Source organism: Apium graveolens, chromosome 10 (genome assembly GCF_009905375.1).
Source record: "Apium graveolens cultivar Ventura chromosome 10, ASM990537v1, whole genome shotgun sequence".
NCBI lineage: Eukaryota > Viridiplantae > Streptophyta > Magnoliopsida > Apiales > Apiaceae > Apium > Apium graveolens.
In genome coordinates this window covers 162,069,015-162,080,895 of record NC_133656.1, presented here as the reverse complement: position 1 = coordinate 162,080,895, position 11,881 = coordinate 162,069,015, and the positions used below count along the sequence as shown (strand labels likewise).

General features: G+C 34.5%; 2 protein-coding genes across 3 annotated transcripts; both read left to right on the top strand.

The window, feature by feature from the left end:
- The first annotated feature begins 2,706 nt into the window (after positions 1 to 2,706).
- Positions 2,707 to 6,118, top strand: LOC141688805 (glucan endo-1,3-beta-glucosidase). 2 transcript variants are annotated; one of them, XR_012562159.1, is made up of 5 exons: positions 2,707 to 3,611; positions 3,708 to 4,081; positions 5,423 to 5,549; positions 5,623 to 5,789; positions 5,890 to 6,118. XR_012562159.1 is itself a non-coding variant. In XM_074492916.1 (4 exons), exons 1-4 carry the CDS (start codon positions 2,759 to 2,761, stop codon positions 5,916 to 5,918), a joined length of 1,623 nt encoding a protein of 540 aa, XP_074349017.1. In that variant the 5' UTR covers positions 2,711 to 2,758; the 3' UTR covers positions 5,919 to 6,118. The 2 variants fall into 2 exon arrangements, 1 of the variants encoding a protein (XP_074349017.1); XM_074492916.1 differs by having other exon boundaries at positions 2,711 to 3,611; positions 5,423 to 5,789.
- Positions 6,119 to 7,954: 1,836 nt separating this feature from the next.
- Positions 7,955 to 9,001, top strand: LOC141688806 (uncharacterized). The gene has a single exon (XM_074492917.1). The coding sequence runs from the start codon at positions 8,081 to 8,083 to the stop codon at positions 8,753 to 8,755; it is 675 nt and encodes a 224-aa protein (XP_074349018.1). The 5' UTR covers positions 7,955 to 8,080; the 3' UTR covers positions 8,756 to 9,001.
- Positions 9,002 to 11,881: the final 2,880 nt, after the last annotated feature.

Genomic DNA, 11,881 nt, shown 5'->3' with positions numbered 1-11,881 from the left:
GAAAATGGGAGCTCAAGATCTTAATTTCTAAATTGAAAAATGAGTGTTAAAAATAGATTTGTAGCTACAATTGTAATTCTTCTTTATAAATTTTGAATATTAAATATTAATTTTATTTGTAATTTTTTACAATAGGATTAAGACATAGTTTCATTTAACAATACTAATTGATTTATTTTAAATGAGCTTGATCTTGTAAACAGTTGTGTGAAAGCCATTAAAAATGATTAAAACTATTGTATGTCTTATTTTACAAAATTATTTTTTTAAAAAATAAACTGTTTTTTGTGATAATCTTGGATAATTGCTTTTGAATAAAAAGTTTTATTGAACTATTATCCAGATAATACATAATTAAATAAATTGTTGTTTGAGGAGGAACCTGATAAAAGTTTGAAAAATTTGGAAACCGTTGTATGCTAACGGTCCTAATAAACCGTTGTGGTTATCATACTGGAACAAATGTTTTATTTTTAAAACTGTTATTTTTCAGTATTGAGACAATGATTCGTATTTTCAAATTATTGTTTCATTCATCTTTAAACAAGTATTGAGATAATGGTTCAAATTTTTAAATTGTTGTGTGTAACAAATTAAAATAAAGGTTTTCTTATAACAATGTTGTCTTTAAGTATTGAGACAACGATTCATATTTTAAAACTGTTGTCTCTTTTATCTTTAAACAAGTGCCTGTGAATCGTTGTGTTAAGTTGTTAGTAACTGTTTAAAAAACTGTTGTCTGAACTCAATCACACGGCGCCTCGATAGACGACGGAAAATTTCAGTGACAGACAACGGTGCAAAACCGTTGTTTGAAACTGTTTTTCTTGTAGTGATTATTATGGTAATAGATGATGTGTAATTTTACTACAGGTCTAAGGTCTATATATGTTCGATAAATATAGCTAACATAGATAGGTTGGCTAAAATTATAGCTAATGAGAAAGTATCATAGGAAAGGATAATTTTCTACATAATATCTATAATAATTAATTAATTTTGATATGTTTGACATCTTTTTAGCTAAGGGTTATTACCCATTCAAGATGCTCTAAGATCCAATATTTTTATATTAAATTTAGAAAATAAACTAAGAAACTGTTGGAGATGCTGTAAGTCGTCATAATCTTGGTGATTATAACAGTAATTGTATTGTAAATTGTAAGAATATAGTAATTATATGCGTTAAGTTCCATGGGAGACCATTTTTCTGAGACACTAGAGACCTTTTTTGTTTTGCAAAGTTTTGTTTTGCAAATAAAGTATTACCAAACGTATTATTTTGCTAATCATATTCTACAAAAATTATTATTTTATTTAAAATTTTGAATATTATATATGTACTGCATGTAAAATATTGCAAAATATTTTATTATATGAAACATGTTTAATTTGTAGAATATACACATTTTACTTATTAAACTTAAACGATATTTAATAATTTTAATGAATGGGTGATATTTATAGAACATATTTCACAAAATAACATATTTTATAATATTTTAATTGCAGAACATACTAATTTTCAAGTTCTCGGATAAAATTGTGGTGTGTGTCCATACAACTTTCATCTTCTTGTAAATATGTATTAATAAATTTTGAGATCAAAGCCTTTGTTTATATTCTGGACCAGTTGGCTAAGTTTCTTTCTTCTTTTTCTTATTGTTGGTTTGGTTAATGGCGGTCTTGTGTTGATTTTGGCCGCAAGGCCTAGCACTAATTAGTTGCTGGGTTATGTTTACATAGGTGGGCTGTTTTAGTACGCCCAGAACCCAGTTATGGCTCTTCCTAGATCCCCAAATTAAGTCCAATATATCTCAGCCCAACGCATATCAGCCGATTCAAATTTTGAGCATGACACTGAGCAGGAAAAAGACCATCGACAACGGAAAACCTCTTTTTTGTAATAAAGGAAAAGCTATACAGTTATCTACCTAAATAAAAATCCTTGATATTAAATAATTTTATTTATTAATTAAGATTATTTATTTATTGAAAGTAAAATATATTATTCTTATAATATTGGGATTTTTGAGTAAAAATATTAATTCGATGAGTTTATCAAGATTGAATAAAAATAAAATAATACTTCTTCATAAAAGTTTTATTTTAATTTAAAAGGTACTCCCTCCGTCCCATTGAGAAGTATACATTTGATTTGGGCACGGAGGTTAAAAAAAATGGAATGTTGAGAGAAAAAGTAAGAAAAGTGGGTAAAGTGGTGGGGTCAATCAATATTTAATGTATAAAGTTAGTGTAGTGGAAGAAAATAGTGAATATGAGTGGGTGTAGTTAATTTTTATATTATAAAATTTTTACTATTTTTGGTAAATTTTGAAATATATAGAATTGAATGGGACACCCCAAAAAGGAAAGTGTAGAGAAATGAATGGCAGAGAGGGAGTAGCATTTAGGTTCTTTTTCAACAAAATGGTCAACAAGAGTATCCTAAAACAGCCAAAACAGCCAAAGCCTAGTTGTACCGCTCCCTTTGTTTTTCAGTTTAAAAAAATAAAGTACTTGTAGTGAATATAATAATAGAAAAAATTCAGTAAATATAAATAATTACGTCCCGACTCCCAAAGCAAGCTCTTACGTTACGTGTACAACTTTGTCACATGCTCTTTTATTCACGAGCGCAATCTGTGAGACTTGTGTCTTCCCTTTAACATTAACGCGTTGTCCTAATTTTAACATCCCAGATGCCGCAAATATATCTTGAATTCCTGTCTCTCTCTCTCTTCCCCCATCGAATCCAATGACCATAATTAACCCACCCCACCCAAACAACACCACAAACACACACCCCTGTCATATCTATATTTACATTTATTACATTTATTCCTCCTATACTCTCTCTCCTCCCTCAATATATAAATACATTCACATTTATTTTACTGCACAATCTCTCCCAATCTCTCTCCCATCTTTTTCGAAGATGAAGACATCGAGAAAATCTCTCTACTCTCTCTCATCCTTCCTTCTCTCTCTACTCCTTCTCCATCGCATAACCACCGTGTCATCCATCGGTGTAAACTACGGCACACTAGGTAACAATCTTCCTCCACCAGCCCAAGTAGCTCAGTTCCTGAAAGAAAAAACCAACATAGACCGCATCAAAATCTTCGACGTTAATCATGACATAATCAAAGCATTCGCGAACACAAACATCTTCGTAACTGTCACCGTCCCAAACGGTGACATACCTGGTCTAACCGACATGCGTACAGCTCGCCGTTGGGTTTCTAACAACATTACACCGTTTTATCCAGCTACCAAGTTTCTGTACATTGCTGTCGGAAACGAGATTCTTCACTGGGGTCCCCAGAATCTAATTGATAACCTTGTACCCGCTATGAGGACTCTACATAAAGCATTGATTATGTCAGGGATTAAGGATGTCAAGGTGACGACACCACATTCGTTGGGTATACTTGAATCTTCTAACCCGCCTAGTTCGGGTAAGTTCCGACCCGGTTGGGATGTGGGTGTTTTGAAACCCATGTTGCAATTCTTACAAGAAACCAAATCTCCTTTTATGGTTAATCCCTATCCTTATTTTGGGTGGGCTCCACAACAAGAGGATTTTTGCTTGTTTAGAAATAATCCAGGTATGATTTTATGCTTACAATTATTTTATTCTATCTCGACATTATTGTAAAAATCGTTAATCGGAGTCTAATCGGTAAAAATGTTGTGGTTTATAGGTATGATGGACCCAGTTACAAAGAAGATGTACACAAATATGTGGGACCAGTTACTTGATGCTGTGTATATGGGTATGGATAAATTGGGTTATGGAGATGTTGAGATTGTTGCGGCCGAGACAGGGTGGCCATCGTTGGGTGAACCTTTTTTGACCCATGTTAATCCTACCAATGCGGCGTCGTATAATGGCGGATTGGTTAGACATGTTGGTTTTGGGACACCGTTGATGCCTAAGAGGAAAATTGAGACTTACATTTTCGGCTTGTTTAATGAGAATGAGAAGCCGGGTTCTATTGCGGAGCAGAATTTCGGGCTTTTTCGACCCGATTTTACGCCTGTTTATGACGCTGGAGTCCTGCGTACCGGCCCAGCGGTAAGTATTCATATATAATTGGCGGTGATGCATTTTACTTTCTTAATTGCAGTGTACATAATGAGAAACTCTAGCATGTGATATAAAAAGTAGTAGTACTTGGTTTTGTTGTGTGTATGTGGTTTCAACTTTCAAGTCACAATCGAATAATTTGATACTTTTTCTCTTTACAACTAGCTTTGGATTCTTTTTTAATTGGGATCTAATCTTTAGATATTGTCTCGTTCTTTAAGACCCCTTTGCTTTATACAGAAACACTGAAGTAGCCGTTTGAATCTACAGCTCATCTGAAGTGTAAATTGAATTAAAAGTTAAAACACTGTATATGATGAGTCTTTTAAATTAGGCCCCCATCTTTTGTCCTCATTATATCAATGTACATTTTATTTTAAAATAAGTACTAGTGCAAACGAGTATTGGGGAGAATATACTAATGTGTTTCACCACAAAATTTTGAATGGAACTACTATATTAATGTTTAGAAATTCAATTCAAATACTTCGTTTGCAAAGATTTTAAAGACACTACTAGAGAATACACCACATACGGATAAGAAAGATCGTAGAGCAAAAATATATCTAGGGTTCATCCAGTTAGTCTCGTCTATTTATTAACTCCCTTGCATTAAACCCAAAGTCTGAATTGCTAATAAAATTTGGTTAATCCGTCACTCGGCATTTGCGGTTAGATCCTTGATTAGCTATCGTTAATAAAATCTCGTGAATCAGTTACTTGACATCTGCAGTTAGATTCTTGATTAACCATAACATTCTAGGCCTTGACCTTCCATGTCATGCTTTTGACACAGTTGTACTTGTAGTATGACCCAATGTCCCAATCTATGTTACCCGGACTCAGGTATGGGTTTCGGACACGGGTTCGTATCCAAGTGTCGGACTCGGCAATATTCTGAAAAATTTACATGTTTTTGGCCTAAAATAAGTGTCCAAGTGTCCATATCCATGTTCGAGTGTCTGACACGGGTACTCGAAGCAAAATGAAGAGTCTAGGTAACTAAGGTCCCAATCTTAAACTCTAGTAAATTATGTAGAACATTGGATGCCTGGCAAGACAGTATTTTAAAAAATACTGTATCCCTGGATATGAACATAGTCAATAGTCATTCAAATTGCAAGGCGGGGATTATGTGCACACTGTTAAGTGGAACAAGTGTGCATTTTATCAGGCAGGTTAACCATTTGACATGCTTAAACCCTTTACTGTCTTTCTCTACCAGATTGTCACATGTTAAAACAGTAATCTGTTTTACTATTTCTAATCAGTGGATGAAAAACTAAAGGCGTATTGTTTAGAGAGCCTAATTGTCTCTTATTCTCTCAGCCAAATCCCCAACCGCAGCCGAAGCCAAATCCACAGCCGCAGCCGCAACCGAAGCCAACTCCTCAGCAACCAAAGCCAGATCCACAGCCGCAACCTACACCAAAACCTACCACACCAGCAGGAACGGGTGCGAAATTTTGTGTAGCAAAACCAGACGCATCTGATGCAGCATTACAAGCTAACATTGACTATGTGTGCAGCAAAGGAGCTGATTGCAAACCCATTCAGGCCGGTGGTGCTTGTTTTGATCCAAATAATGTTAGGGCTCATGCGCAGTTCATCATGAACTCTTACTACCAGACCAATGGACGAAATGCATTCAACTGCGACTTCTCTGGCACCGGCGTCATTACAACCAATGATCCAAGTAAGTTGCTTTGAATTTATTCCTTCCGGTGCACATTTTGTGCACTTTTTTTTCTTGTTTTCATCTTCAATGTTGATGTAATTTTTTATTTGGGTTTCAGGTTATGGTAATTGTAAGTACATGACTTGAGGTGGTGGCAAGAAAATTCAAACAATCCAGTTTAACGGAAGGTACTGTATGTTAAATTTTATTTATTCATCCGTCCTTGGTCTCTAGTAAAGTTTGGTAGACAGGGATTCAAAACTAATCCTGACTAAGCCATTTGTAACTTGTTTGGCCCTTCGATCTATATAATTTGTCCAGAATGAATGAGAATGCGTGGTGTTGAATATTGTGCCTTTTAGTTGTGTCATTGAACCTCTACAATCTAGTGATACTATTAGAAATTCTCTTCATATTTAGACGAGGAACCATGAACTCATAACCAAATGTTACATGTATTAGAGCTCGTTTGACCAATGTCTCGAGTTTTAAAAACTCCGATTGACCTAATAGGAGTTGAGAACTCTGATGCTCAAAGAAATAATGGACAATACGGGAAGAAAGTCGAGACTTCCTGCAATTAACAATAATTAAAGTAAAACTGACATTTCCTGCAATCAACTAAGGAAAACGAAAAACTTATGGACGCACAATGCAGGCATGCTGTGCTACTAGTGTGATGCACCATCCTTGGGGGAGCAGAGTAACATCTTTGGAATTTTGTGAATGATTGAATCTTTGGAATTTTGTGAATGATTTTTTTTGCTATATGGGTTTGCAAATGTAAAATGTTGGTCTACAAATTGCATAAATCGCAGAATAACGAAGAACTAGCAAATAATGTAAAAAAATGCAAAAATAATTAGGAATAACAATATAAGATTGTACAGTTGCATAATCAGTTAACTGTATGAATTTAGTTTTGTAATATAAAATGGTTTTAAAATTACTTAACTACAAGCTCGCAAAATCGCCAATCATTCGAAGTTATGTTAGCGACGGGAAACACAAGTGACTATTTACATGTTAGCTATGGCGAAACACAATTAACTAGTTAAATTTTGAGGAGATGCTACATAGCAGTTGCAGAATCATATAACTGCAGGAATGTTGTGTCGTATCCTAGATACTGCAGAGTCATTATTGCAAAAAAATGCAGAAATAATGAAGAGCATTACAAAATTGCATTATTAGTAGAAGAGTGCAATATAAAACAAATACCAAATCAAAAATCTCATAAGTTATGTGGTTCTCCCCTGAATTGAGCTTTATAGATTACATAATTCAGAAATAAAACAAAAACTGCAAAAATGAATTGCAATTGATTTACAGGACATTGACTGAGTTATCCAGAGTTTTAACTAAAAAGATGGTATGGGGAATCAGGCTTAGGCATTATGGGAGATGAGTGTATGGCACTAATTCAGCAAAATTTTCTAGTTGGGCCGAGGGTGGGCCTATGTTAGCTAGTCCACAAATGAGAATGAAGCTTCTTTTTGAAACTGAAATGATTCAAAGGCCCCTGTAAATGGGTACTACTTTATTCATAGAAAAACTTTTAGGTTGTCATGTGAGTATGGACCAACCTCCTCCCCTTTATATATTCCCCCAATAATTTACACATTTTGTTTAAGTTGAGACTTTATATAATATAGTAGTAGTACTCCAGCTATACTTGCCAGAGCCTTTGCTTGTTTAGATATTTCTTGTAATCATGCCCAACTCAAAAATATTTGTATAAAATTTTGTATCATCATATTCGAACTTTAGACCTCTTGTTTGGAAGAAAATAAAGAATTAATTATTCCTTTGTAGTCATGTATATTATGTTAGTTATCAGCACCAAAATATGAAATTGTACCAACAATTGGTATTTGACAATATAATTGTGCAGAAGGGTGAGACTTAAAGTGAAGAGAACAAGCTTCTACACTACATGTAATAATGAAAGAAGTGGCAACATCATGAGACTGATTTAGAATATTACAAGGAACTCAATGATCCATGAATATTATAGAATGGCTTAGACATAAGATACCCACACAAAATAATCTACATGTATGGTATATGCCAAGGAACACAAAACTTGAAGATAACTCTGGATTATTGGATGTATAAAGTTGGCAACCAACTTTTTTGACCTACAACCCCACTACAATTAGAGAATATGAAGCACAATTATAACAAGCATAAACAAAAGCACTAGCTTAACTTGTCATCTCATAATAAGACCAACAACCTACACCAAACAAAAACCATTTTTCCCTAGCACCACCCTAGACCACCACTATACACTCCCTAACATATCTATGGGAGAAAAAGAAGACAAGAAGAAAAAAAAGAAGCAAAAGCACCAACACCCAAATGACCAGACTACAAAACAACCCTCATCAGATTACTCATTCAAGCCGGTTTCTGATGTAAAAGGCCTCCGTTTCGGAGGCCAATTCATCGTAAAATCATTCACAATCCGTCGTGCACGCCCTCTAGAGCTCCTTCGTCTTCTCTCCCTCGAAAAATTATTCGATACAAAAAATTCTACTTTTCCATCTACAACAGCTTATTTGCCAACGAACTTCACAATCTTAGCTCACCATGCATGGCATACTCTAACCCTAGGGCTTGGTACAAAGAAGTCTAAGATTGTATTATTCGTATTCGAATCCGAGAAAATGAAGACGGCCATGGATCGAATATGGCCACCGGAAATACCACTTGGAGAAGTGAACAAGAAGTTGATTAGGGGATCAAGTGGATACGAAATGGCGAGGTTTAAATTTAGAAAAGGGTGCATTACTTTTTATGTGTATGCTGTACGGAGAGTTGGGAACCTTGGATTTTCATGTGCAGATGATCTTAGGTTAATTTTAGAATATGTGGTTGCTTTAAATGATTTCTTGGATCACACTGCTATGCTTGCTATGCCTAATCAGAGAAGTTTAAATTACGATGCTACCACTGCTCAGGTTGCTATGGCTCATTAATTTGCTACCCAATTAAGTTAATCACTTGTGATTATATATTAAGTATACTTGTGCTTAGTTCCTTCTTCACTTTCTTCATCTGTTTTTAGTAATTTTGTGGGTTATTGATTGTGCTGTACATTTTATTTGTTGTGGGGGACTTTTTCTTGTTACTTCATTTCTTTGGAATCTTGTTTTTTTTTCCATAGTTTTCTTGTATAATCTTATTGTTAATATGAATTAGCTAAATGTTTATATGATCTTGAAGATTTTGTTTTAATGTTACATGAGGATGCAAGAATGTTATCGGATAAGCTAGTCCAGATTATTAAATTTCATATAAGAGAGAATGTTAACGGAGAAGGCTCAAGTCAAAAGTGAGATGATTATATGGGTGAGAAATGATGAAGTCTAAGAAATTAGTTCAACACAACTCCTAATTAACAACTATATATCTGAGGTTGCTGTTTTAACCAATTCTCATGAGGTCATGTTGCACGAGTAGTGTTGACATTTTAAATTACCAGTACATTCCTAAACAACATATTAGTTAAAACAGATTACTCTACTTATGTTTAACATATGATCAATGAAACTGTAAACTGGGGAAAATATTTTTCGAGTAGTGTAAACAAAAGAGTGAATCTCTTTTGAGTTGAGTAAAACAAAGGATGGAGTGTGTGCAAGTGTGTATGCATATGTTTTAACACTCGGGTCCTCGCTTCAGCGGCTCAGCTGCAATTAGTCAGACATTGAACCCCGATATTTCGTGAAGAGAGCTCTGTGGATCCTACCCGTGAATTGCCTCATCTTTTTATATATATTCAGTTTTTTTTTCACCTACCGTTAGCATTTGCCAAGAACAATTTCATAGGGGTGCTAAAATAATGTCAAAGTGTGACATTTCTTAACATCCGCGTGAGGATGAATCATATACATTCTTATTTAATTATACTTATATTGACAATTTTAAGTGATTATCATTGTCATTAAATCAAATCTTGATTAAACAAAGTCTGCCTAAAAAATTATTAATTAATATGTTAGATGATTCGGGATATTGAAACTTTTGATTAGTACCATCGAGCAGAAATGATAAAACAAATTTTTTTTGTGCTATGTGAACACTTTTTTGCAAGATATGTTGGTTTGAGTTGATTTTGTTTATTTAATTTTCGATGCTCATTTTTTTACAGAATATCGGGGTAGGTTTGGTTTGAGTTGATTTGGTGTACTTAATTTTGGATGCTTGTATTAATTTTAAAAAATTTTCGATCTACGTTTCTTCTTTTCTTACCGTGTGCTTTTGAATTTGAGAAATAAAATTGCTCAAAGAGAGGAGGTAGAATATTTGTAAAAAAGAGTAATAAAGTCAATAATATTGCAAAAGTAGAATTGAAATGATGGAAGAGAGGTGGGAAGGGTGATAAGTGATGATCACATTTGCAATACAAACACAATATGGCGTGGAAAGCTGAGAGACAAGGCCTGCAACATGCTTGCCTGGGATAAAGCCTGGAGCTCACCTTCTCAATCGTTGAGGTTAGGACCCCCATTCTCCATCAACTTTTTTCCTCTTAAATAATGCATATACATGTAGCCTTTGGCCACACCTATATATAGTTGGGATTTATTTTTAATAAGCTTAGTTTTATACAACTGATCAATTGAACAAGCCAGGACTTTTGGCCAATTTATTGTTATTATTCCTTACTTTTATCCAAGAAATATTGGATGTATGAGGTTATCAGAAAAAATATAATGCATGTTTCAATTTTACTTTCAACAATAAAATGTTTGGTGAAGAGCCTGTAATATTTACTTTTTATGTTGTTTGTTCGAAAAAAAATTCTTTTATTAGTCTTCGATATAGGCTGCTATTTACTCCCTCCGTCCCATTAGAATGTATACATTTGATTTAAATTGGAATATTGTAAGAAAAAATAAGAAAAGTGGGTTAAGTAGTGAGACCAGTCAATATTGAAATTATAAAGTTAGTGTAGTGGAAGTGTTAACTTTGGTGGAGAAAACAAGTAAAAAGTCTGAAATTTATTCATTTATCAAAAGTATCTTACAAGCAGAGTGTAGCTTATAATATATACAACTATCCAAACTCTAATCTATTTACAATTAGGCGGGAAAAATGGTTATACCATAATGGATGATGTGGCGATGAGTAATGAGCTTGCTGTACTACTAGGTTCCTGATGTGATGCTGACTGTCTAATTATATTTCCATTAGCCCCCTAAGTTGGGAGCTGGTGAAGCAACATGACCCAAACTTGGACAGCAAGTGAGACATTTGAGGAAAATGAATTGTTTTTGTAAAGATGTCAGCCAATTGGTTATTGGTAGGGAGATAAGTTAACTGAAGTAAGCCCTCCAAAATTTTATCTCGTGTAAAAGACAATCTACCTCGATATGATTCGCTCGTTCATGAAATACGGGGTTTTTTGCAATATGAATTGCTGACTGGTTATCACAATGAAGCGTTAATATTGGGGTTAATTTTATGACACCCAATTCTTCTAAAAGGAGAACAACCCAGGTGACCTCGGAGGTAGCTAATATCATGGCTCGATACTCAGATTCTGCACTGGAACGAGAAACTGTTGCTTGCTTCGTAGATTTCTAGACAATTGGAGAATTACCCAATAAAAGTACATAGCCAGTGATAGATCTTCTCGAATCTGGGCAGCCAGCCCAGACAGAGTTTGAGAATGCCTGAAGAGTGAACGTAATAGATCCTTGTAGTAAGATGCCTTGGCCAGCATTGTGATTAACATAACGTAATGTATGAATGAGTGCTTGTAGATGAGAAAAACGAGGCATGTGCATTTATTGACTTAATACATGTACTGTATAGCTCAAATCTGGCCTAGTGTTAGTCAAGAAATTAAGTTTACCGATGAAAGATCTATAGACATCAGGATTTGGTAGTAAATCACCCTCAGAAGCAGTTAACTTTAAATGCAAAGGCATGGGAGTGACAACCTTAACGGAGACATCAAAATGACAATCCTGTAATTAACTCCTGAGTGAATTTTTTTTTGGCTCATAGCAATCCCATCAGCTAAATACGCGATTTCAATACCTTGAAAATAATGAAGGATGCCCAAATCTTTGATACTGAAGGTGGAATGTAAA